The sequence below is a fragment of the Theobroma cacao genome, chromosome 5 (assembly GCF_000208745.1).
Source record: "Theobroma cacao cultivar B97-61/B2 chromosome 5, Criollo_cocoa_genome_V2, whole genome shotgun sequence".
Lineage (NCBI taxonomy): Eukaryota > Viridiplantae > Streptophyta > Magnoliopsida > Malvales > Malvaceae > Theobroma > Theobroma cacao.
The window spans coordinates 38802223-38827402 of record NC_030854.1 but is presented as its reverse complement, the minus strand read 5'-3'; the positions used below and the strand labels follow the sequence as shown (position 1 = coordinate 38827402).

Genomic DNA, 25180 nt, shown 5'->3' with positions numbered 1-25180 from the left:
ATTGATAGTGCTTGTAAATGCCATATAATAATGAAGAACGTTAGAGAATTCGAGGTAGAGACTTCGAAGCCTATTCCTCAAATACCTACTGGTACAAGCAAAGAAAGTCTTGTTACAATTATCAAGCACATAATGAAATGTTCTCCAAATGCTATAAAAAAGGATGTGGAAAGACATTTAAAAGCTGATCGCCATTGTTGCAGTTAAGCACAGAAGGTTCAATTGCTTTCGAATCTCATCGAAATGAGAATAACAGCATACGTATGATCATATGTGAGAGAGGGACAAGTCTATCATGACTTGGATGCTATTCCTTCTCACACCCCAATCAATTCTTTTCAACGGCATGCCCAAAATCCAGGTTAAGGCATGATCTTAGGCTATTATCTTTCATTCCTTCCATTTTGTGTTTCACTTCACTAATTACATTTAAAAGTATGCAAAAATAAACTAAGTAAATTTCATATTTCGTTTAGGTCTAATGCCATTTAATATTTTTAGAGTGAATGAGTCCAAAAACATATCTTTTAACATGCAAAGATCATATCGACTTTGTTCATCCCAAATTTAGTTAATGAATCTGCAAAAGCATTTGATCTCCTGTAAACATGTACAAGATCAAAATTCACAATTTCAAATATCCATCCATGATCTTTGTCTCACCTCACATAGTCAAGATATTACTGACTTTGAATTAAATTCAATTACCACTATTAAAACTTATTGATATAATTTACGAGAATATTTATATAACTTTTACTTCGAAGATGAAAAGTTTAATTATGAATAATTTTTTTAGTCATTTAATAAAAAAAAAAAACCCAAACAACATTTTGCTTCAATTTGAATTTTACTCAAAATTCAATTGATTCGAGTTAGATTTGCTAAAGATTGGTTTCCTTAAGATGATGACTTCACAAAGAAATTAGTAGCATGTAATAGTTGGCATGCTTATGACTGATCTTTAATGCTTAATCTGATTTTGCTATCACATCAGCAACATGCCTATCTACTCTTCCCTTTTCTTCACTTTTCTTATTTGGTGGTTTCTATCAAGGAGTGATTCTGTTAAATGTTGAAAATTACGAAACCAAAAGCATGGTCATCCCCTTGGGCAGATCATTGGATGCAAAGAGATAGCTAGGTGAATCTCCAAAGATACAATGCATGCACCTTGAACCAAGAATTGTAACAACCCACCCAAGATTTCATAGCTTGCTTTTACCTTTTCAATAGTTAATTTCATTTTCACTTGGAAATGAAAATCCCCATGTGATTAAATTTCCATGTAAATCACCCAAATACCAAGAACTATACCAACATGACACTATGGTAATCCAAAAGTGATGATCAGTAAAGCACCATGCATCAGCATTTTTGGAGGTAACCAATATGAAAGAAGAGAGAGAGAGATCTTGGGGACCATGTTTGGTCATACTTCCACCAAAGAGGAGTTGCTTTCCAAGCCATCGAGACTACTCCTTGGAGATGACCACCACTTCACTATCAAACTTGTGCTTCTCAATTCTCATAAAAAGGTATGTACTACCTTATAAAAGCGGCCCCTTTTCTCTTTTCCTCTTTTTGGTTTTCCTTCCTTTTTCTACCCCATAGAATCATAGCAATGTGTGAAGTGAGCAAAGCAATGTGTAATAAGCTCTTTTTTCAGCTTATCAGGCTACCTAACTAACATTATCCACTTCTTCTAGATAGGGAATTTTTGCAGCCGACTCCCCATGCACTTGATAGTGCCATAAGGGTCACAAAGAGAGAAAGACCTTTTGACAAAGAAATAATCTTCTTTGGCTTCTAGCCTCTCAAGTTTGGGCAAGGACTCAGTCCAGGATTACAGGTACTTTCCATTCTAAGAGAATACATGCTTCACTATATAATAATAATAATAATAATAATAATAATATAGAAGAACGATGCAACATATCTAAGCTCTTTATCATATTCAGTGCAATGAACCTTTTTTTTTTCAATTAATTTTGCATAATGCTTTGTACACTTTTCATAGAAACTTAGTGAAGCTTTTGATTTTGTCCAAATGGAAAATTCTAGCATCATATATTTTTTTCTCATATAAAGAAATAATTTAATTCGCCATTTCTAATCCATTTAAATACTAAATTTCACCTTTAAACTGATAAATAATAGTTCACATTTCCTTACTAAACGACCCAAAATTGGTATCTGATCATTAAAAAATTACATAAAAAAGTAAAAGCAATAGTTATGGTAGAGATAAATGAATGCCCAAATAGTAAAAGCAGTATATATAATCAATGATTAATGACCTTAAACTAGTGGCTTCTCTCTTTATTTTTTTTTATTTTTTATTTTGTGAATGATGAATTCCATGATGGTGCTGATTAGACAATTTGTTTATAAGTGAGATTAACCCCTTTTTTTGGTCAAAAGATTAGCCTAATTATTGCTTGAATTACTGTGTAAATGGTGAAGTTAATTACTTAAGTGTAAAATATTATCCATTTGATTACTTGACTTTTTTTTAGAGATTTTATTTTAATGGTCCATCTTCAAAAAATTATATTCTGATCACCAATGTCTATCAAAATTAATATATTAATTATTCAATCATTAAAAATTACTAATCGTTTCGTACGTCAATTAATTTTGATCACATGAAATGTGCATATCAATTGACTTTGGTCACATGGATAATTTTACATGATAGATAAATTGACATGAATATATCAAGTGATCAAAATCATTGACGTGTTAGACAGCGTTAGCTTTGAACATTAATTTCAATAAGCATTTGACAATCGAAAACCAAATTTTTCAAAAGTAAATGACAAAAACAAAAGTTAAGGAACCAAAATTTCAATCAAATTGACAAGTTTGGCTGCTATATATATATATATATATTCTAACAAAATATATTTGCCCTCCACTCAAATATGCAATCATTTTGGTTAAATATCAACAAGAGTCAACTCAAGTCTTTGCCCTTCAATTTGTTCATGTCATTATATTTGCAGTTGCATATACAGATATGATGAAGACCTACCCAATACTCATTCCACCTCTTCCTCCACTTTGGCAAAATCTTATGTAATCATTCTTCTTTCCAAAAAGATGTTAAGTCATACAATCTGATATGAACTTCCTAGTTTGTCCTTTTATATGTATGAACCAGTTGAGATCACCATATTCATCCCTTGATGTCACCAAACCCACTCAAGGCTATACTGGTGACATGACATTGCCTTAGCATGCATTGAACTTTTGATAGCAAATAAAGAAAAAGAAATCAACCCATTTGGAATTTCAAAAGCCCAAAATCTCATCATTAGATGGTAACAACTAAGATAAAAGAATATGATTGGTGTGATATCATATCTCTTTATACAAATGAATCTTGCTCATGAGCTAGTGCTTGGGATTGTGCTAATAATTAATTAACTTTGACAAACTTGTGGAATACATGTCAATTCTTTTGGATTAGATCCTCATCACCAAATTATCTTCAACTGTTTGAAGAATTAACTTAGAAATTATCCCAACTCTATTGTGAAAAGCAACAAGTTTTTAATCATGTATTCATGATTAAAGTACGAGGATTAATATTAAAAGGTAGTTAAATTTATTGTGTACGAGTAAATACGCATCCATACACTTGATTACAATAAATATTTGTCGGAATGTTTAAAGATTCTTATTTTATTAATATCTATGATTACAATAAAGATTTGTCGGAATATTTATAGATTCTCGTTCACGTGAAACACGATTTTGTAAGAGAATTTCGAAACATTTCGATCTATTCAAACGCATTCATACATACAAATAATAATCAACACGTGTATATATATATGAAAAAAAAAGTATATTTTGTGTATTAAAACGTAATAAAATTGGAATTTTTTTTAAAAATCATATATACTTATTGTATTTCATTTTTAGATTAAAAAGAGATAAAGCAAGAGGAAAAGAATTGAATAGTTGATATGTGATGATTAGGCCTTAAGCATTATCCAATTCTTAATTTTTTTTATTTTCTAATTCTTAATTACTATCTTTCTAAGGCTAGAAGGTGTATCTGGCGTCTGCAAGCGACGGCTGTGTATGGAATACTACAATACCACTGCTTGCTTTCTTCTAAAGAATGGCTGCAAACCCCCATTTTTTTTATTTTTTTTTTGCGTTTAATTAATTAAACTATAAGCGTTGAGCCATTTTGCTCTTTGGGTTTTATTTAATTAGTGAAAATGGGGAGTAAACACGCAGAATCTGAATAAAAAAGGTCAGCAAATCTGGGTTTTACTCATTATGAGTCTTACATATTTAATGCCCTCAGTAAATAATTGTTGGACATATCTTCTTATCAGATTCTATACCTCTTTTTTTTTTTTAATTACTTTGAATTTTTTCCCTGTAAAAATTGTTATTAATTACTAAGTGTAAAGGTATCTCTTCGGAGTTATTACTGATGCAATTTTGCATTAATGGCTTGTTGTCTCTAGCTTATTCTCAGATAACCCTGAAAAAATGAAAGAGAAAATGAAAAAAAAATTGGGTTCATTGAATAAAACCCAAAAATATGTATTAAAATTTTATTTGATTATTGTCTTTTTTTATATAAAAAAATAAAAAACAATTATAATATTGACCAGATTAATACTTTTTGAGACATAACTAATAACAAATTATTAACTAACTCAAGAAGTTGATTTAGACCCAAACTTTCTTTTTTTTACTATTTTTTAAATTTTTTTTACCATGAATTGAATATAATAAAAAACCCCCCTTTAGTAGTAAAAAAATACATATATTATGAAAAGAGAAAAAAAAAAAAAAGGAAGGCCACGTGTGATGAACTATGAAGTCATCTAGTTTTACGTCGAGGAGGAATCCTTTCTACATATAAAACCGGCTTCCGCTTCTCAACGAAATCCTCTCAACAGTCGTCTCCTTCTCCTCCTCCTTCTATCTCTCTCTCTCTCTCTTCTCTGTTTCTGTTCCCTCTCATTTCGGTACCCTGTTTTGTTCTTTCTGCTTTCTTCACTCCTTTCTCAAACAGGGTCAAACTTAATTTATTCACCTTTCTGCTGCTGCTGCTGTTGCTTCTGTAAAGGATATAAATTTTTGACAAGATCATTAAAACAATCCGTTTCTTTGATGCATACATATATATACACATATAAAATCTGGGTTTTTGTTAAAGAGTTCTTTTGTTTTTCTTAGAGCAGAAAAGAGCAAGAGTTTGTTTGAGGATTATGGAGCATGGGATTTTGGTTTTTGATGAAGATATGGAGGATCAACAGTCTTTGATGAGTTCTTCTCACAGCTTTGATTCTCTTTCTGGGAGCTGGACACAGCCAACTCCACAGGTTTCTTTTCCTCTGTTATCTTTTTTTTCTAAGAATTTATCGGCCTGTTTTCTTTTCTTTTTTTTTTTCTTTAATTTCTTTCATTTTTGAGAGGCTGCTACATTGAGTTCAGCTGTTTTTTTTTTTTCTCTCTTTTGGCTTACTGGGATTTCTGTTTTTCATATGCATGAGGCTAATCTTGTGTCTCAAAAGCTTTAAGATGAGGTTTTGGTCCTTATGGAGAGGCTGCATGTAGTGCTTTTCAATTGCAAACATATGGTTTTTATCATGCATGTTATTTTCAAGGTTTATAAAAATTATTAAGGATATTGTTTCTGATAGAAAATGATTAGAAAAACTGTCTTTTGATTCTTCTAATAAATTATTTTCCTTGGGAATGTAGTTTTTCTTTGAATCTAAATATATATATATATATATATATATATATATATATATATATATATATGTTTGTTCATTGATGAGTTTATTTTATGCATGGGACTTTCATGTCTATCTTTGTTTGCTTTCCCTTTCTCTTCCTTTACTTTGGGATTCATTTAAGATCATCTCTTTCTATGCTTCTTTTTTTTTTCTTTTCTTTTCTGAAAGAACTTTAAAAACAAGCATGGGTTTAAATATTTCACCATTTATCCAAAAATCATTTCTTTCACAAGTTTTGTTTGATAATACTTTTTTTTTTTTTGAAAAGCATTGTTTGATGATACTTGATGTGCTACTGTATGTTTTGGCCAAGTTTTGACAGTCATGCATTGGCTTTTTGGATTATCCTTCAAATCTGTCAATGGAAGAGGTCAGATATATTGGTTTTCACTTGTTTTTTTTTTTTTTCACTAACTTTGATCCATTTCCTCCTCTTCCTTTTTATATGTAAATGCAGTTAGTTTCTTTACTGTTATGATTCTACAAGCAATATATACTTGATATATTTGAAATGCAGGCATGGTAAAATTAATTATCTTCAGTCTTTGTTGCAGGTTAACTTGATTCAGGCTTTTCAGACATTACCTGCCCTTGGCTTGAAACTTTCTAGAACATCCTCTTTCCTAGAAAAGCTAGACCGGATAGTCCAAGAACAGAACTCCAATGGTGAAAATCAAGCAAACTCTAATTCTGTTTATGCTGCAGCTAAAGCAAAGGCAAAAGAAGCTTTACAGCAAGCAAATAAGATGAAGGCTGAAAACTTCCCAATTGCTTTGCTTAGAGTCGGCTCATGGCAGGTGAAACCAGTTATCTGCTTACTTTATGCAAACTGAGGGTATATAGAGAAACATGAAGAACATTTCCACATTCTAATAAATGGTTGATTAATGTCACTTGCAGAGGGTATCCAGAAATGAAGGTGACTTGGTAGCAAAGTGCTATTTTGCTAAGAGAAAGTTGGTTTGGGAGTTTTTGGAGCATGGTTTGAAAAGCAAGATCGAAATCCAGTGGTCTGACATCTTGTCCTTGAAGACTGTCATTCAGGAAGATAAGCCTGGAATTCTTGAAATTGAGGTAAAAATATTGTTCAAGCTGTCCGAGAGTTAAGAGTCAATGGGGTCTGTTGCTTGTTTTGATTTGGATTTCTTCTGTAATATCGTGGTGAGATTTGTGCAGTTAAACCAGCCTCCTTCCTTCCACCATGAGATTGATCCACAACCAAGGAAACACACTCAATGGAGAATGGTTTCAGACTTCACTGGAGGACAAGCCCCTACGTTCAGGTTTGCAACACATCTGTTTTGAATTTTTTTTGTTTTATTTACTAGTTTCTTTTCCTAGCAACTGATCGCCTTTCATCATCTGGTATCAACCTTGTCTTTTTCTTGCTTAATTTCTTCATTTTCCAACATACAATTTTGTGGTTGTTGTGTCTTATTCTTAGGAGGCACTACCTTGAATTTCCTCCCGGAGCCCTTGACAGGCCCATCGAGAAGCTCTTTAGATGCGACAACCGGTTGTTTCAGTTGAGCCGGCAAGGTTATCCAACTCTAGAGTCTCCATACTTTCAGAAATATACATATGGGGTTGATTTGTCTTTTGACTTTGGTGGCCAAGGGTCTCATGTCAATCCTGATCACCAGCAGCAGTTTTCATTTTCAAATGCCCCTTCACATTTTCTTTCTCGACACTTTCAAACATATGAGCAGACAGCACAAAAATCTGTCAGTACTAAGGATTCAGATTCACCCATATCAGGTATTTTACTGCTTTCAATCCCAACTTTTCGGTTTAGGCTCTAGTTAAAGTTGCAAACTAACACTTGTCTTCTTTTTTTTCCCTTCCCTTCCATTGTGTTACTATAATATAGTTATGGATTTTTCACATATAGATGAGCATATCAGCAACCACATGCCACTCTGGGGTCAAGGGACGAACAATGTGAGAGATAGTTTGAACGCAAACCAAGTGGGAGGAATGGCTTTCACTGCTGCTCCGGGCACCCAGGTGAATCCAACTATCTGTCTTCAAAACAACCATATGCCAGCTTATGTTCAAGCAGCTAAGAGATATCAACTTGGAGGACTAGTGCCTGCACCTTCAACCTCCCAGATGCATAATCCAACACTAGTTTCTCTTCAAGAAGCTGAAAGGCACCAACCAAGGTTTCAAAGACTAAGTGACCTCCAAAACATGCTGTTGAGCAACTCGCCAACCGGATTCTCCAATGGGGTAGCAGAGGGCAATCTATCCAGAGAAGGAAATCCTGCAAACTACACCAGTAATGTGACTGCATTCTATGGACAGGATATGGTTGATAATCCTGCAGTTATTATGAGCAACAATCTCTCAAACAGTAACGGCACGCTAATCTCTCCCCATGCTGCTTGCTGGCCGCAGCCTCTGGTTCCTAATTCGAATGTGGATCTGCAGCCTGGGAACAACTCATTTAATTCATCTGTTGTTCCTGATCTAGCTATGCAATACTTTTCCAATCCTCATCCCTTCAATGAGTTCAATGACTGGGCCTGGAAGTCTGGATAGTACGTGGAGAATTTTGTTAGGATAATCATGAGATTTTGTTACAACATCTTATCTTTTTCTCATTTTCATTCTTTTAGTTTAGCAGATAGGAAGTAGATAAACCTCAAGTAGCTAGAGAAACAGCTGCCAGAACCTTTTTTTTTTTCTTTTTTCTGACCGCATGCAACTTATAATGTAAGTTCTTTTGTTATTTAGAAAGTTTTCTTACTGCATACGAGGATTCTTTGAATCCATTTTGCTTCTTCAACCCTTTCTTTATTTATTAATTTCTTCACTCTAACAACCTTCAGAAAAGAAAAACCTCCACTCAAGTTAGAAGTTTCTGTACAAAAATCCCCGTATGCTTAAGCAACCCCAGATTCCGATCAGGGAGTCCAACAAAAGCAAGGAAAAAAACTAGGGAGTTTAGCAAGAAATAGCTAAGCAAGATTACTTGTCTTGCCATCAAGCATTAAAAAATGACTCCCGAATATAAGGGTCAATGAAAAGCCCTGAAACTATGATGATACCAGAACTGCGGGTTAGTTGAGATAAGCAAGAAACCGTGTAAATCAGAAGTCCTTCCTGGCTGCTTTTCATGAGAAACTGCAAATATATATATTTTTTTCTCTTCTAATCAGATAAGACTTTGGTACACACTTCATTATATCTTGCAGGCGTCATCATCCCTGTCAAAGGTGAATGCCTGACCGATCAATGAGCATGGAGAACTCATGCTTTCTCGCAACAAAGTTGGCATGGACTGAAAATCAAACTTTTGGATAAAATACAGTACCTGCTGTACAGCTACACAATTGAAATTATCTCCATACCAGCAAAGGCAAACTGGTCCCTCCAGATTCATTCTTGGGGGTTCAAGAAATTATTAAAGAAGACAATTTAAGATGTCAAGAGTTAGAAGGCACATGAAAAAAAAACATGTTTCTATAACATTCTTAAAGAATCAACTCATACCATATAAAAACATCTAAAAAGGACTTTTATGGTGCAAGAGTCAGCAACTGGGAGATAAAATATGCTCAAAAACAAGCATGCTTTCATCTACTTTGAATATAGGCAAAGCCAGAAGAAACAGCCCTCAAACTATTCACAGAATTAACTTTAGTAAATAGACTTCATGATGAGGATACAGCTTGTGGTCATATGAGAACTCCATAGTTCATACTACAATAAACACATTCACTTCTGCTCTGTTCTAGGCAAACCTAAACAATATTGTATTGTTGTAACAAAGGGCACGAATTGATTGGAGTTTTCTTTTCCAGTCAAAAAGATCACCAGATTTGCAACAATAGTTTCTGTTGACACAGCAACACAATCTTCACACTAAGGATGAGAGATTAAGTTGCATCATCAGGCGCAGCTGGAGTATCGCTAGATTTGCCAGCAACTTCAGTGGCACTTCCCTCAGCATTCATTTCACTGAAATTTCGTTTCTTTGATTTAGAGTTTGAATTCTCCTTTTCATTTTCATTCTCCTTTTCTTTCCCTTTTCCTTTCTCGTCATCAGCTTCTTTTTCAGGCTGGCTTTCATCATTTGGATGAGGAAATAGTGGAGGTTCCCTGCCACTTAATTTACAAAAGACTCTTTCCACTGTTTCACTTATTTCCTTCCCTAGCCCATTGCTATCCAAAATCAAATCCCAAACTGATTTTGACGCCCTCTCAAGAACTGGGGTTCTGCCAAATAATAAGAACAAACATTAGTTCCACCCTACATTTAATGCCCTTTCACTTTTAAATCAGGAGCACATAGCATATTATGCATGATGGCATTGAAAGTTGTACAAATTATGACAAAGAACAGGTAGGCTGGGAGGGTAAAAACATGAAAGAAGTACATGAAACCATCTAAGCATTATTGAACTTTAGCTGTTAAGGAAACAATGAACAACAGCAATAACACTCACTCAAGTTCCTGCCTAAGTGCATCAAACAATTCTCTTTTGGTCTGTTTCTCTGCCCCAGGGGTGTTAAGGACCTTACTCTGCTCTGCCATTCTAATTGTTGTATTCTTCAGCTCCTCCTATAACAAAGGCAAAGTACAGATATCATACCGTATCCAAAGCAATGTAGGTTTTTTATCCCAGGTTATGTCAGCAAAGCACACACAACAAATATCAGCGAGTTACAACAATAAATATAATGAACAAGTCACCACAAAATCCAAAATTCAGTAAAATTACTTCCCAATCCAAGTTCAATTCCTTCATCATGTAGTGAACTCAATATCCATTGGAAAGAGGAGTAACACTTTCATAGAATTTACACTAAATATATAACTTCATATCCAGTGCCCACAAAAAGAAGAAACTTTTCTCCTCTTCGTAAAAATAAGGAATCATCATCAGCAAACTAAAAGACCATGACTCAATGGACTTAAATGGATATACAAGGGGACCCCAAAATCTATGTATACCCAAAGAGTTCACTCAGATAAATAATAATATCATTCAAGGAAAGAACAAAAATTTCACATTAACACTCAAACAAGCACAAAGAGCAATCACTGAATTCGCAAAAATCTTAATGATAAATCACAAATTTGAATGACATTGTCCCAGGAAATCATTCAATGAACTATTTTTGCATCAAAACAAAAACACCCAGACAAAAAATCAGCAACTTGTATGCTTATATATCAAGATAAAGACATAAAGGATAAAAGAAAGAGACTAACATTGGCTTTAAGCTGATTGATAATCTTCAACCTGAGAGCATCAATGGTTCCATCATTCATCAAAGACTCCAACACGTCTTCTGGGGTTATTACTGATGATGACCCCATCTTTTAATTTGCACCACAAACAAAAATTAACAGATTCAATTCCTTCAATTTCTATGCCTGAAGCAAAAAAAAGGAAAAAAAAAACCAATCCTTTTGGCTCTTGAAGCTTCGTTATAGCAAAAAGTTGGGTACTTCGAAAGAGAAGAGAGCTAACAGAACATTAAAAAGAAGAAGATGAAGATTAGATACGGCTTGAGAAATTTGCGTACCTTGTCGTCTCTTTCATTAAAGAAACAAAATAAGAGTATTATAAAAGACTTTGGGCAGACTCCATCTTGGCGGAAACGACGTCGTTCGGCAATTACTCATCTTTTTTTTTTATGTTAAACAATTTATTAAAATTTTAAGGAAATAATAATAATTGTGGAACTAATATTAAAATATGTCATTTTATATTTCAACTATTTTACTTTTATTACATTAAATATATACAAGTATGATGATAATTATAAGATTTATTTCGTTAAATGAAAAATCATCTTATATTTTTTTTTTGAAGGGCCTTATATTATTAATATTTAATTATGTGTTTATCATTTAAAACATGACATGTTATATAATTTTTTTTTTTGCTTGAAACTTGAATAAGTAACTATAATACCTTATTACTATGTAATACATGTATTATCTATTAATCAATGTCTATTCTACCCAAGTGATTACGTCACAGATTTTACGTTAATAAAAGATATATTAGGTTTATAAATAAGGTTTTATTTCAATTAATAAGTATGTCTTTTAAGTTAAAAATATGAATCCGTAACAAATGGTAGCAAAGATTTACCCAACTCTTAATTAACGTGATACTGCATAAAAAATACCAAGATCAAGATAGACTCATATCAAGGTGAATCCTTTTCCTCTATGAATGAAAAAGTCAAGGCATTGCATAATTTAATATGATAAAATGTCACGAATCCCACGTCAATATTTAAATATAAGAACGTAGATCTGAAGGAGCTCATGCACGTATTCTCTTACTTGAACCATATGGACAACAAAGATTTTGAGACAAAAAATTGAACTACATAGATCATTTCACAAAAGAAGCAATGCAAGAACAGACAATGAAGAACAACTATATGCTCTCATCACAAGTTAGCATTCTCCTCTAATCCTTGTTAAGTACTAATATATACACAAATGCTCTGCTATATCATATCCCGGAGCTGACAATGCAAAGCTCATGCATGACATGAATTGTCATGCCAGGGCATATGGCTCCATTTATTGATCTTCATGTTTCAACAAAATCTTTAGCCGCTATAATCTTATTGTTCACCTTCATCTTTGTCCAGCGAAGAAGATAAATAGCTCAAGATGAAACCGTCTAGATCTCCTTCCAGCACAGAGTCAGGATCAGAGACCTCATAATTGGTCCGGAGATCCTTCACCATTCGATAAGGCTGCATCAAAAAGAGAGCATGTCAAGGTGTGACCCAAAATGTCAATTGTCCAAAAAGCAATTAGTGTAAGCTTCAACGCAAGAGAGGCTGTACATGAAGAACGTAAGTACGTATCTGGTTGCCCCAACTTATCTCGGTAAGAGATTGTGTATGCTGAGCGTTCATCTGTGCCTGACGAGCCATCTCAAGCTGGTCTAATCGAGACTGAAGCACAGCCATTGCTGAGGCCTTATTCTGATGCTGCGATCTGTGTTTCCAAGGAGATTATGAGCTTGGGTTAGAGAGAAAACAACAGTACATATGGCCCCATTTTTAGCACAAACAAAGCTAGGAAACTGCAGTGGTTTTAACAATCAGCACACTTTCACACCTTTCATTTTGACAAGTAGCAGTTACTCCCGTGGGAATGTGGACAATCCTCACAGCACTCTCAGTTGTGTTAACATGCTGACCACCAGCTCCCCCAGCACGAAACCGTTCAATGCGGAGATCAGATTCATTAATTTGTACATGAGTAGATCCATCACCTAGGATAGGAATCACAGCAACAGCAGCAAATGAAGTATGCCGCCGCTTTCCACTGTCAAAAGGTGAGATGCGGACTAACCGATGAACTCCTACTTCTGCTTTGGCATATCCAAAAGCATATTCACCATCAACTTTGATTGTTGCTCGCTGAAAGAATAGTCTCATCTAAGATCAGAAAACAATAGTCTCTTTCCAAGTAATTCTTTGAAATGGGCCAAAAATTTCTCAATTAAAAGCTAAAAGTAAACAGTTCAATGGACTTCATGCTTAGCACTCAACTAGAATCTAACATTCACAAAGAAAAAATGACAATAGCTTTTCACCTCAAAAGAATTCCCAGTTATTGTTGAATTTAGGTATGCATGCCTAATTACCCTCTACACTGGGTTAGGTAATAAAACATATATGTTCAATCATGTGTCGTTTAAAAGAAGGACAAGTAGAGGAGGTAAGAAGATTAACCTTGATTCCTGCAATCTCACCCGGCATTTCATCCATTACTGTTACTCCATAGCCACGCCGTTGGGCCCAGGTTTTATACATTTGCATAACCATTGCTGCCCAATCCATGCTCTCAGTGCCCCCAGCTCCAGCTTGTACCTACATTATAAACCAAAAGATCAAGGTTAACATCAGCAGAATATAAAGCAGCAGATTTTCAATATCCATAGGGACAATGGCTTATAAGAAAAAGAACCATTTAACTGCAAGGCAATCACATTGTTTTCAAGAATAGGCATCTTAATAAAACTAAAGGATAAAAGTATACTGCACTGAACAACAGTCAAAACACTACATAAATTAAACCTCTATATAACAATAGCAAGAGTCATGCTCCCCCGCTAACAAAGCTTCAAGCTCCTTGTCTTTTGAATCTCTTCTCATCCTTAGCAATGCTTTCATCGATTCCTGCAGAGGAATATTTTATAAAATTAAAACTGGCTGTTTGGTGCGTAAGGAAAGATGCCTAGTAAAAATACAAGTGATGTTTTTTATAGATTCACAAGAAGATATTATGTAACAGCATATCTTAGAAGAGACAGTCAACTACCACAACCCAGTGAGTGCCTTTTTGTCAAAATCCTGCTAAATCACCTTTTGCGCATGAAACTAAACCACTCCTATTTCTATTGTTAACTTAATGTTATCTTCAAGGTAGAAACATTCCTTATTTTGTGCAATAGAAAATACAGCTACTCCATAATTTGCAACAATGATATATAGAATTAACCTAAAAAAAATCTAAAAAATAATAATTACCATATCATAACCATATGAATGAGAAATAAGCCCTTAATCATAAAGAATAATTAATACATGCCTAGATAAGAAGTGAGAGCCCACCGATTCCAACTCAGTGTCATTCTCTTCCCTTGCAAGCTTTATCATATCTATATGTTCAAGCAGTTCTTGCTCAAATGCCTTCACTACTTTCATTTTACCCAGTAGTGAGCCGTGCTCACGGCTTATCTTACCAGCGTGGACAGGATCATTCCAAAGGTCAGGCTTGTTCAGCTCTGCTGATAACAAATCCAACCTAACCATCAATTTCTTCCACTGCATTCATAGACAATAAAGAGCTTAACAAGCATGTTCTCAATACATATGTGACAGTCCACTAATAGGAAGATTATCCTTGAAAGTGAATCAAGTTACATAAGGCAGAAAGACAACCCCAGAAATTCATTAATCATTTCCTGTACATAGATAAATTCCAACTTAAACTGTTAAAGAGATGGAAAACATACCGAAACTCCAATATTACTAGTACTACTCCAATCTCAAAGGTTAATCTAATAAGATTACTAGGACCAAATTTTAGGTTAGAACTGCCAAAAATTAAACCAGAAATGTTGAACATAAATTTATCTCGCATCGGATACAAATATTGACCAAAATGCCAACAAAACTAATACCTGAAGGCGCTTCTTGATAACTTGAATGGACTGAGCAATTGCAGCAGCATGACTCTTCCAATCACTCTCACTCTCCTCAACGATCATCCACTTACTGCCAACAATTCCATCAACTGTGAGCCCATCAGACGTACAAAGCTCAACAGCAGCCTGTGTTCCAAATTCTCTTGCAAAAATCCAGCCTTTTGGATTTAAGTACAAGAAATGTAGATTTTGTGACGACAAAAGACTTGAATTTGCCAGAGTACAAAAAGACCCAGATCGGTTTTTCGTTGACTTTAGCAAAATTGATGACAACCCAGAATCCAAAACCTTGTGGTTTTGATTTGAATCTAGGAAATTGGGAACCAGCTGTGAGGAGCATAAGTTTCTAGTTTTTGTTCTATGGTATTGAAATATAAGCAAGGATCCTTTATTTGATCTCTTCAATATAAAAGGTGGCATCTTTATTGAAGGAAACAGAGAAAAAAGACTGATCTTTTCCTCCAAGGATTGGTCTTTGCAGCTCTTGGTTTTGGGGTTTAAGAGAGACACCAGTTCCTAATTCTCAGAGAAGGGTTTATGTGAGTACAAAAAACGGCACCGTTTTGGCACTCAGGGCATCAGGATAAAATGAAAGACTCAACTATGAACTGTAGAAACTGACACAAATGCCCTTCTTTTCCCTCCCCCAACAAAGCTTCTTCCTTTGTTGTCCAAAACTCTTGTCCAAATTCCCCAAAACCCTGCTCTTTCTCTGCCCCAAAATGTCTACAAACCCCAATTCCCACCAAAATTACCCAACACCTCTATCACCTCCCTTGCCATCAATCTCAAAAGACATAGAGCTTGCCAGAGCCATGACAGCTTCTTCAAAATCAAGCCTTTTTGAACTCTCAAGAAGTGATATTCTATATGAAGATGAGTGGCTCATTGCTGTCAACAAGCCTCAAGGGATTTATTGTGACAGCGTTCTTGCCTCTATTCCTCGGTTTCTTTCTGACTCGACCGTGTCGGATCGACTCAGCGATGGTCTGTCTACCCTTTTCTTAGTTTATTCAACCTTTTTTGTATTATGACGAATTGTAAAATATTGGTTTCTGGGTTGACTTGGATATGCTCAGAAGCAAAGTGTTCAATTTTTTTCAAGTGGGGTTAATCTCTAAGCTGAATTTAGCTATATAAGACTTGCTTCCCAGAAACTTGTACTTGGTTGTTGAAAGCTTCAATTTGTTCAAAAGAGTTTCTTTTTTGCAGTAAATGAAATATTTAAGTTTGAAAATGTTGCTAGCTAATTTCTTTTTCAGTAGACTTGTACAAAGCTCCTTTAGCACTGGATAAAGTCTAAAAAATGACGTTGGTTGAACTATGTAGTCAGACTGGACTGTTTAGGAGGAATGTTGTTTCCTTGTTCTATGGATAATGCCATGACAGTGGATTATCTATAGATTTCTTCTATATGGAATAGAAAATTACATGGGCTTCACTTTATTTTATCATAAACGGATTTTCAGTTAGCTTGTGCAGTCGAAAAGCTGCATATTACAGACTATTATTGACTTTGGATAGTTCTTTGCACCTCTTAAGGAAGCTGTAATAACCAATATCAGAAGAAGCTTCCTTTTGATCTGCTTGAATCTTTTTCTTATCAAATGTTGACATATGTTCATATATTTCGCATTCCAGGGAACCAGGCCAGCCCATTTGAGCTTCATCTGGCCAATCGACTTGATCGTGACACAAGTGGTATCATGGTTATAACCAAGTCACACAAAGTAGCTGCTGCGCTTGTCAAAGCATTTACTAATCACATGGTTCATAAAACATATGTTGCTTTCTGCATTGGTTCAGCTCCAAAATCAGAAAGAATTACCATCAAATCAGGTCATGGTCGATCAAAGTTTGGAGCATGGCGCGTGTATGCTGCAGGAGACGTAGGCCGAAAACTACCAGGTGGGTCCATAGTGAGGGACATGGGAACTACATTTGAAGTATTATCAATCAATGGAGAGCAGAGCTACAAGGAGCCATCTGAATCTGTGAAAGATGAAGAAACTAGTGTTATAGTTGAAGAAAAAGCTGTTATAGATGTTGATGCAAAGAAAGATGAGATTTTGGTCAGAGCATTTCCTCGAAGTGGAAGAACGCATCAAATTCGATTGCATTGCCAATATCTTGGGATTCCTATCAGAGGTGATGTGAAATACGAGGGCGTCTATGAGTGGAAAGGGAGAAGATATGATGCCCATGAGCTTCATGCAGAGAGCTTATCATTTCAGCATCCAGTTACTGGTTTCCCTGTCATGATTCAAGCACCTCTGCCTTTGTGGGCTAGCCAAGCACTGCAGCCCTTAACAGATTAAACAGCATCCTCTATATTCATTCTGGAAATTTTGTTCTTTTGAAGATCCCCAAGAATGCGATAAGGTGCTCTGAGGATATTGACATGTCATGCATTTTGCATGTAAGAACTGTTATACTAATGTTTATGGGGCACATCATTGTAGCTGATTCATTCCATATGGGCATTAACTCTACTTTTGTATTGCTAGGTTGTGCTATTTGTAGGGTTCTGCAATTCAACATGATTGCCAATTTGCCAAGCATCGTAAGCCTCAATTTTGAGCAAAACCTCCATCAGGTGTTTTTTCGGCCTTTGCCTCAACTTAGCTCTCTGACTGTACTGTTATGTGTATACAAGACTTCATTATTTAAAGTTGGTATTTATCATTATCAACTTCAGTTTCTGTTTTTTTTTTTTTTGAGAAATAATATTGCAGGAAAGCCAATTGGCTTCATTTACGTGTAAAGATCCCAATCCTGTGGATGATTTTGGAGGCAGCAAAACCTGAATTTATGTATGGTGACTCTCATAAACCTCTAGAATGTTGGCAATGGCTGAATTTAAATATGTTTTTCTAATAAATGGAAACACTATTAATTTGTGTAATTGCTATGCTTCTTTTCGTTTCTTTTCTATGTCATTTTATTCACTGTGATGAACCAGAAACTAGTGTTGGGCTTTGATGTAGCTGTAGCAAACATATCTTCAGGAAGCGCTTGATATGACTGCTACAGCCAACATATATAGAAGTTGCAGGTTCTGTAAAATTTCTTATCTTAAATACATGAAGGATGAAGATGGTTGATCAACTCAATAAAGAAACAGAGGGAAAGAGAAAAGAAAGGTAGGGAAGAAAAGGGGAAAAATTAACTAAGTAGCGTGCAGATTTGTAAAAAGGACATGGTCAATATGGTAAAGAAACTTCTTGTGTGATATGTTGTTTGTTGTTCTCAAATATTTCTTCCTTGTTATTGTTATTATTGTTTGACAGTGATCTCAGAATAACCTGATTGGACATACAGCATGGTATACCTTGGTTGCTTTTAAGAATCTGAAATTTTTAATACTAGTTTGTTTACCATGTCCTTGTCAGAACAGTAAGATCTCAATTGAAGTAACAAATTGAACTGTGTCAAACCGTGGACTTCCCCATGGTGTGTTGATATTCAAGGGACTTTTCCTGAAGATGCAAAACAGGTAAAGATTGTAGCTAGTCATCATTTGCAAATGATAAACGGAAGTGGTATTTGCATGGACCAATATTTATACTTGAAAATGATGGAAAAGATTCCAGGGTAAATAGATCTGCCCATGGTATTATCTTGTCTTGTAAGCAAGCACTATCAAGCAAACAACTTCCCTGGGGAAAAAAAGAAGAAAAAGAAAAAACAAGCCCACTTGTGTCATGTTACATGGCTTGTATCTGTGAAAAGGAAAGAAGGAACTCAGCAAAGAAAAAAGATTGGTTTGGTTATCTTGAAGAGTTGGGAACTGCAGAAAATCTATAGATTTCTACCAGAAATTTCGAGTGCATGAAATATGTTCAGGTTTCACATTGAATTTCATTCTACATGGCTTGTCCATTTCAAGGATTTGACCCTGCCTTGATCTTCAATGTGACTAGCACTTTGTTTATACTTTCCTGATTGTCAAATCAGTAGGTTAGGCTGTTGAACTTTCAAACACAATTCCTATGTTGTACAAGGGTAAGAGTTGCGTGGCAGGTTTATCCAGTGAAAACATTTTTTATATAATGCTTACATTGAATGGCGGCAACCAACTTTTTTAGTAATCAACCAGGACTTTCAATGGTAGTAGGTGAGTTAAATTATAAACAAGTCCAACATGTTGCTTATAAAATTCACAGGGAAATCAGAATTCGCCCCACCTTGCATTACTCATTGGGATTAATTCTAACGAGTTTTCAGCCTCTTTCTATGTTTATATAATTAAATAAATTTCTCCTGTTGAACTTCGGAGTTAAAATTTAGATGGGGAATAATGCAGTTTTGAATTCCCAAATGAATAACAGCCAAAAAAAGTTGAACAAGCTCAAGCAATGTGAAGCTTCATGGAAAAGGAAAGGGGAAAGTCTGCATAGGAAAATTTTTAATTAGTCTTCTTCATGTGGGTTAGACTTGCATTTTTATCATCCAATTTCATAGAAAAGTAGGATGGGAGGAATGCAGCATGTGTGAACCTTCATGGTTAAGCAAAGTAAAGTTCGCAGAAGAAAATACATATTTTTTCTTCTCTCTCTCTCTCTCTCTCTCTAGTTCCTTAATGAACATTGCTTGTCAAAGACTAAACACACCTCAAAATGTCTTGAAACTCTCTTAAGATATAACTTTTGGCACATGAAATATCATAATGGGTACAAACATTTGGTCAGAACAAACTTGGAATCCATTAATTTCCAGGTGGTTTCTCAAATTTAATTCAAAAAATTAGAGTGATAATGACTCAAAGTGCAATGACATTGGCATGCATTTGTTTGCAGCAGATTGACTGAGTTAAAATAATCAGAGGGAAGAGGCTACAAGAGAGAAAATTACCCACGTTCAAGCCGTCTGTTTTGATCATCTAGCTAAATATCTATGTTCTAAAGGTCGTAGAAATTACTACATTTTTTGGCGGTTCTGGATTATTGTAATGTGGACAAGTCAGAATAGACTTTGAATCCATCAAACCCCTCATTGATTCAATTCTGGGAAAGTGCCTGTTTCAATCCAAGTTTTTGTTCTGATGTACACATCATAATTAAGAAAAAAAAATTTGGGAGAAACCATTTACTACCACGTGGTATGAATTATAGAAGAGATAATAATAGGGATAATGATTTATTTTGATATCATGTTAAATTTTTAAGAAAAATATTCAGCTTAAAACATAAATAATGGATGAAGAAATTTTTATTATATTTATATGCTTATATCTTCAATTTAAGAGATGATCACCACTTTAATATCTATCCATTAAAGCTTGCAATTCTATCCATAATGTTTTAAGAGTGAGTCCAAAAAGAATAATCCATGAAGTAAATTAATGAATAATGAAATAAAAAATTGATTTATACTGGCATAGGATGAAGTGAATGTTATTAATTTGATCTTATCACCTCACGTTGTAAATGCTGGGTTTTTATCCAACTCTATCTATAAAGCCTGACAGAAACTTTACAACATAACCTGATGTGAATGGAGCACATTGGATAAAGACAGTGACAAAACTGATACCTGCTAATCAAAACAACTGGTAAAACACAATCCAAGGTTTAGAAGAATCTAAAGTTTGTCCCATCTGTCGTTCAAAACAACCAGTTTGCATTTTTCAATAGCCATGCAGGGCCTCTAAGATCACTTTCAGCTTTTTGAGTCTGTACTCCAAGCATCGGTTACCATTAAAGCACTTGCTATATTTTGCTAGCAGAAGCCAAGAAAAGCAAAGTACTGAAGTTGTTGAGAGAGTTTGTGGAAATGAGTGCCATGGGTGAGGGTCTTACCCAGATACTGATACCTGTAGCTGCCTTGGTGGGCATTGGTTTTGCTTTGTTTCAATGGTTTTTGGTCTCCAGGGTGAAGGTCTCATCAAATGATTCCAGCAATGAATACAAAGAAAAGCTGATTGAAGCTGATGAAGAAGAAGAGGGTATCGACAATCTTGAGGTTTCCATCAAGTGTGCTGAGATTCAGCATGCCATTTCTGTTGGTGAGCTCTCTTTTTCTCTATTTCTCTCACTTTCATGTTTGTGCTTGAGCTTTCTGGGTTTTCCTTGTTGATGGTTAAGGGTATATTTTTATTGTCTTTTCTTCTACCTCTTATCCTTTCTGGTATCCATGAGATGAATATAAATTATTAAGATAAGTCCAGTGATATTATGTCATAGAGCATGATGATCATGATTCATGGTGTCAGCAAAAAGAGAGAAAAATATGTATATTGATCATAATTCTATCTTAAAATCTTGACTAGGCTATTTTGTAGTTTCTATCTTATTGTTGTTTCTGATGGTTCTTGGTTTTCAGATTCTTATTTCGGATAGAATTTTTTAACTGTTTACTTTAGACCTAATACTTTCTTCTTGTCCCTCTGCAATTGACAGATCAAGTTTTTTAGCAAATTCTGCCTAGTTTTGTTTTGTTCCTTCTTTGATCCTTTCTCATCTTCTTTTTCAGATTCCTTAAGCATAACTTAGGGTTCTTCTCTCTGTTTGTCACTTATTGTTCTGGACTTTGATTTTCAATTTCTACAAGCAAGTCCTTTTTACCTTTTTCAATGAAGAATTCAAGTTTCCTTGTAGGTTATCTTAGGAATTCTGAAAATTTTTTATCAAAGTTAGCTTATCATCTTCTAGAGGGTTGTATGTTACATTTCTTGGACTGATCATTCTGATCAAGCAAATTCACTGTTCCTACACCTTGTACCATGATTATGGTAAAAAATTTTATGCATTATTCATTGAAGTGTTTCAAACATAAAGTTTGGTTCATATTTTCTGTTGTTTTGTATTAACAACTGGGTTTTTTACTAATCTGTACCATGTTTCCAGGTGCAACCTCTTTCCTCTTTACCGAGTACAAGTACCTCGGTATCTTCATGGGTGTATTTGGTGCCATCATCTTCCTCTTCCTTGGTTCAGTTAGGGGCTTCAGCACCAAAAGTGAACCCTGCACATACAACCAGGGCAACACCTGCAAACCAGCCCTGGCAAATGCCTTATTTAGCACGATTGCTTTCTTACTGGGGGCGCTAACCTCTGTCCTCTCAGGTTTTCTGGGGATGAAAATTGCAACTTATGCCAACGCTAGAACAACTCTAGAAGCAAGGAAAGGTGTTGGGAAGGCATTTATAACAGCTTTTCGCTCAGGCGCAGTCATGGGTTTCCTTCTTGCTGCCAATGGCCTTTTTGTGCTCTATGTATCCATCAATTTGTTTAAGCTTTACTATGGTGATGACTGGGAGGGACTTTATGAATCTATTACTGGTTATGGTCTCGGTGGTTCTTCTATGGCCCTCTTTGGGAGAGTTGGGGGAGGAATATACACTAAAGCAGCTGATGTTGGTGCTGATCTTGTCGGTAAAGTGGAACGAAATATCCCTGAAGATGATCCACGAAATCCAGCTGTAAGTTCCCACAATTCCTCCTCCACTTTGCTGGACCTATTTGCTTTGACTAGGTTCTGTTTCATTATTTAGATTCTTTCCATTTACACCAGAAGAGAAGTAGCTGAGCTTTGCAGAATTGTTTTAGTTCTAGAATTTGTTGAAATTTGACTGCGAATCCAAAAGCAAATGCTTCTTCATTCCTCTATGCATCACTTTCTACCCACTTAAGCAATAATCTCTCCTCATTTATCTCAGCATTTTAAACTGAGCTAGATAGTTCTGAAGTTACTAATGCCACTTAGATTCTAAAAGATTAACATTTTTTTGCTTACACCTAACTTTGTGGCACTTATTACAGGTCATTGCTGATAATGTGGGTGACAATGTAGGAGATATTGCTGGCATGGGTTCTGATCTATTCGGGTCTTATGCCGAATCATCATGTGCAGCACTTTTTGTTGCATCTATATCATCCTTTGGTATCGGTCATGACTTTACAGCAATGTCTTATCCCTTGATCATAAGCTCAATGGGAATTGTGGTTTGCTTGATAACTACACTCTTTGCAACTGATCTGTTCGAGATTAAGAATGTCAGTGAAATTGAGCCGTCCTTGAAACGGCAACTCCTTATCTCCACTGTTCTGATGACTGCTGGGATCGCTGTGGTGAGCTTCTTTGCATTGCCATCAGAATTCACTCTTTATAATTTTGGAACCGAAAAGGAAGTGAAGAATTGGTATGCAACCAGTAAACTGTTATCTCTTTGTTTGAAGGTTTCATCCCCTTTTCTTTGTATAAGGCTTATCGATTTTGTCTAATGCAGGCACCTTTTCTTCTGTGTTGCTATTGGCTTGTGGGCTGGACTTGTCATTGGGTATACTACAGAATATTACACAAGCAATGCTTATAGGTTAGTATCTTTGCATGTGTATTGCCCGGAGAGCTCTTCCTTCTTCATCTTGGTTGTTAATTAGAAGACTAGAATCAAAATAAATTAACTCTTGGAATACTTGCAGTCCGGTGCAGGATGTGGCTGATTCTTGCAGAACAGGTGCTGCAACAAATGTGATTTTTGGGTTGGCTCTGGGATACAAATCTGTCATCATTCCCATATTTGCCATTGCGATTGCTATCTATGTGAGCTTTAGCCTGGCTGCGATGTATGGAATTGCTGTGGCCGCTTTGGGAATGCTCAGTACTATAGCCACTGGTCTCGCAATCGATGCTTACGGTCCCATAAGTGACAATGCTGGTGGTATTGCAGAAATGGCTGGAATGAGTCACAAGATACGTGAAAGAACAGATGCTCTAGATGCAGCAGGAAACACCACTGCTGCTATTGGCAAGGTGAGGTTTATGTTGATTCCACATGATCTTCTACAATTCAAATTCATTGTCTTTGGTTCCTTCATGTTCTGCCATTTTCATTTCAGGGTTTTGCAATTGGGTCAGCAGCACTCGTTTCTCTTGCTTTATTCGGCGCCTATGTTAGCAGAGCAGGCATCGAGTCAGTAGATGTACTGACACCAAAGGTTTTCATTGGGCTGATAGTCGGAGCCATGCTCCCCTACTGGTTTTCAGCCATGACGATGAAGAGCGTGGGAAGTGCAGCTCTCAAAATGGTTGAAGAGGTTCGTCGGCAATTCAACACAATACCAGGACTAATGGAAGGCAGGACGAAACCAGACTATGCAAACTGTGTAAAGATTTCAACCGATGCCTCACTCAAGGAAATGATCCCACCCGGTGCTCTTGTCATGCTTACTCCACTCATTGCTGGAACCTTCTTTGGAGTCGAAACTCTTGCTGGTGTTCTTGCTGGCTCACTTGTTTCTGGTGTCCAGGTACCCTGTTACCAATCATTTTCGATACATTCACAAGTATTTGTCAGGACTTCATTGATTTCTCCATGCAAAGCATTGTTTCTGCTACATAAAAATTTTGTCGCAGGCTTGTGTCTGAACCTGTCAGGATCACCTATTCACATCAACATTGTTTTGTTTTTCTTCCCCAGGTTGCCATCTCAGCTTCCAACACAGGAGGAGCATGGGATAATGCCAAGAAATACATCGAGGTAAAACTAACATTGTAGCCATATCTGTTTGTCTCCATTTTCTCCATGGTTTAATGTTGACTGTCTGCATGCAGGCCGGTGCTAGCGAGCACGCCAAGTCGTTGGGTCCAAAGGGTTCGGATTGCCACAAGGCTGCAGTGATTGGTGACACAATCGGAGACCCCCTCAAGGACACTTCCGGACCATCACTCAACATCCTGATCAAGCTCATGGCAGTCGAGTCATTGGTGTTTGCTCCATTCTTCGCTGCTCATGGAGGCTTGCTCTTCAAATTGCTCTGAGTTTTTAAGTCCCGGTACATATATGTTCAGCAGAGAAATGGAACTTTTCTGTAACATAGTAGTTCCAATATGTAAAGGAAAATTCTAGCTTGGGTTTGGTGCTGTCAGTTACCCAATTTTAATGTCAATACAATAAGTTTAATTCATATCATGTTTTTCTATTACAAAATCATGCAGTCTTTGGTTTTGTTTGATTCACACAACACTCAAAATATTTGTTTAATAGCTAATGCATAAATCTAATTTTATATAATTAGACAGGGTTTATGTTTTCAAATTGATACGGAATTCGTAACATTTTACTTTATTTAATTATACAATATACTCGTTACATTTATTTTTTTATTCATAAAAAAAAATAACCTACTTTAATTCAAGTCTAATATTTTTTATAAAATATCTCATATCAAAAAAAAAATTATAAATTTCGTT

General features: G+C 35.6%; 5 protein-coding genes across 11 annotated transcripts; 3 read left to right on the top strand and 2 right to left on the bottom strand.

Annotated features, from left to right (window-relative positions):
- Positions 5001 to 9139, top strand: LOC18600569. Of its 4 annotated transcripts, none has more exons than XM_018120562.1 (6): positions 5001 to 5360; positions 6335 to 6577; positions 6681 to 6854; positions 6957 to 7063; positions 7225 to 7538; positions 7651 to 9139. In XM_018120562.1, exons 1-6 carry the CDS (start codon positions 5247 to 5249, stop codon positions 8322 to 8324), a joined length of 1626 nt encoding a protein of 541 aa, XP_017976051.1. In that variant the 5' UTR covers positions 5001 to 5246; the 3' UTR covers positions 8325 to 9139. The 4 variants fall into 4 exon arrangements, with proteins under 4 accessions (XP_017976051.1, XP_017976052.1, XP_017976050.1 ...); XM_018120563.1 differs by having other exon boundaries at positions 6323 to 6577; positions 7672 to 9139; XM_018120561.1 differs by having other exon boundaries at positions 6323 to 6577.
- Positions 9327 to 11339, bottom strand: LOC18600567. 2 transcript variants are annotated; one of them, XM_007031081.2, is made up of 4 exons: positions 11322 to 11339; positions 11005 to 11169; positions 10235 to 10350; positions 9327 to 10004 (listed from the first exon to the last, which is right to left on the bottom strand). In XM_007031081.2, exons 2-4 carry the CDS (start codon positions 11110 to 11112, stop codon positions 9665 to 9667), a joined length of 564 nt encoding a protein of 187 aa, XP_007031143.1. In that variant the 5' UTR covers positions 11113 to 11169; positions 11322 to 11339; the 3' UTR covers positions 9327 to 9664. The 2 variants fall into 2 exon arrangements, with proteins under 2 accessions (XP_007031143.1, XP_017976054.1); XM_018120565.1 differs by having other exon boundaries at positions 11005 to 11329.
- LOC18600566 (peptide chain release factor PrfB2, chloroplastic) lies at positions 12059 to 15527 on the bottom strand. Its single transcript, XM_007031080.2, has 7 exons — positions 14963 to 15527; positions 14391 to 14603; positions 13854 to 13955; positions 13509 to 13646; positions 12889 to 13193; positions 12612 to 12765; positions 12059 to 12518 (listed from the first exon to the last, which is right to left on the bottom strand). The coding sequence occupies exons 1-7, from the start codon at positions 15404 to 15406 to the stop codon at positions 12384 to 12386; spliced, it is 1491 nt and encodes a 496-aa protein (XP_007031142.2). The 5' UTR covers positions 15407 to 15527; the 3' UTR covers positions 12059 to 12383.
- LOC18600565 (RNA pseudouridine synthase 1) lies at positions 15594 to 18922 on the top strand. 3 transcript variants are annotated; one of them, XR_001928224.1, is made up of 3 exons: positions 15594 to 15973; positions 16628 to 17799; positions 18384 to 18922. XR_001928224.1 is itself a non-coding variant. In XM_018122061.1 (2 exons), the coding sequence occupies exons 1-2, from the start codon at positions 15613 to 15615 to the stop codon at positions 17302 to 17304; spliced, it is 1038 nt and encodes a 345-aa protein (XP_017977550.1). In that variant the 5' UTR covers positions 15594 to 15612; the 3' UTR covers positions 17305 to 18845. The 3 variants fall into 3 exon arrangements, 1 of the variants encoding a protein (XP_017977550.1); XR_001928223.1 differs by having other exon boundaries at positions 16628 to 17405; positions 17494 to 18845; XM_018122061.1 differs by having other exon boundaries at positions 16628 to 18845.
- On the top strand, positions 20658 to 24899 carry LOC18600564 (pyrophosphate-energized vacuolar membrane proton pump). The gene is made up of 8 exons (XM_018121895.1): positions 20658 to 20993; positions 21835 to 22409; positions 22750 to 23129; positions 23217 to 23303; positions 23410 to 23740; positions 23827 to 24237; positions 24408 to 24467; positions 24542 to 24899. The coding sequence occupies exons 1-8, from the start codon at positions 20762 to 20764 to the stop codon at positions 24746 to 24748; spliced, it is 2283 nt and encodes a 760-aa protein (XP_017977384.1). The 5' UTR covers positions 20658 to 20761; the 3' UTR covers positions 24749 to 24899.

What these genes read in the sequence shown, in the direction of transcription:
- LOC18600569 (XM_018120561.1), top strand. Translation starts at nt 5,247, where the DNA reads ATGGAGCATGGGATTTTGGTTTTTGATGAAGATATGGAGGATCAACAG. An exon ending in GGACACAGCCAACTCCACAG is followed by an intron (nt 5,361 to 6,322) that starts GTTTCTTTTCCT and finishes AATTATCTTCAG; the next exon opens with TCTTTGTTGCAGGTTAACTT. An exon ending in GGACAAGCCCCTACGTTCAG is followed by an intron (nt 7,064 to 7,224) that starts GTTTGCAACACA and finishes TCTTATTCTTAG; the next exon opens with GAGGCACTACCTTGAATTTC.
- LOC18600567 (XM_007031081.2), bottom strand. Translation starts at nt 11,112, where the DNA reads ATGGGGTCATCATCAGTAATAACCCCAGAAGACGTGTTGGAGTCTTTG. An exon ending in TCAATCAGCTTAAAGCCAAT is followed by an intron (nt 10,351 to 11,004) that starts GTTAGTCTCTTT and finishes CCTTTGTTATAG; the next exon opens with GAGGAGCTGAAGAATACAAC. An exon ending in GCACTTAGGCAGGAACTTGA is followed by an intron (nt 10,005 to 10,234) that starts GTGAGTGTTATT and finishes ATTATTTGGCAG; the next exon opens with AACCCCAGTTCTTGAGAGGG.
- LOC18600566 (XM_007031080.2), bottom strand. Translation starts at nt 15,406, where the DNA reads ATGCCACCTTTTATATTGAAGAGATCAAATAAAGGATCCTTGCTTATA. An exon ending in ATGACACTGAGTTGGAATCG is followed by an intron (nt 13,956 to 14,390) that starts GTGGGCTCTCAC and finishes ATTCCTCTGCAG; the next exon opens with GAATCGATGAAAGCATTGCT. An exon ending in GTGAGATTGCAGGAATCAAG is followed by an intron (nt 13,194 to 13,508) that starts GTTAATCTTCTT and finishes CTATTCTTTCAG; the next exon opens with CGAGCAACAATCAAAGTTGA.
- LOC18600565 (XM_018122061.1), top strand. Translation starts at nt 15,613, where the DNA reads ATGCCCTTCTTTTCCCTCCCCCAACAAAGCTTCTTCCTTTGTTGTCCA. An exon ending in GTCGGATCGACTCAGCGATG is followed by an intron (nt 15,974 to 16,627) that starts GTCTGTCTACCC and finishes TTCGCATTCCAG; the next exon opens with GGAACCAGGCCAGCCCATTT.
- LOC18600564 (XM_018121895.1), top strand. Translation starts at nt 20,762, where the DNA reads ATGAGTGCCATGGGTGAGGGTCTTACCCAGATACTGATACCTGTAGCT. An exon ending in ATGATCCACGAAATCCAGCT is followed by an intron (nt 22,410 to 22,749) that starts GTAAGTTCCCAC and finishes CACTTATTACAG; the next exon opens with GTCATTGCTGATAATGTGGG. An exon ending in GAAAAGGAAGTGAAGAATTG is followed by an intron (nt 23,130 to 23,216) that starts GTATGCAACCAG and finishes TGTCTAATGCAG; the next exon opens with GCACCTTTTCTTCTGTGTTG.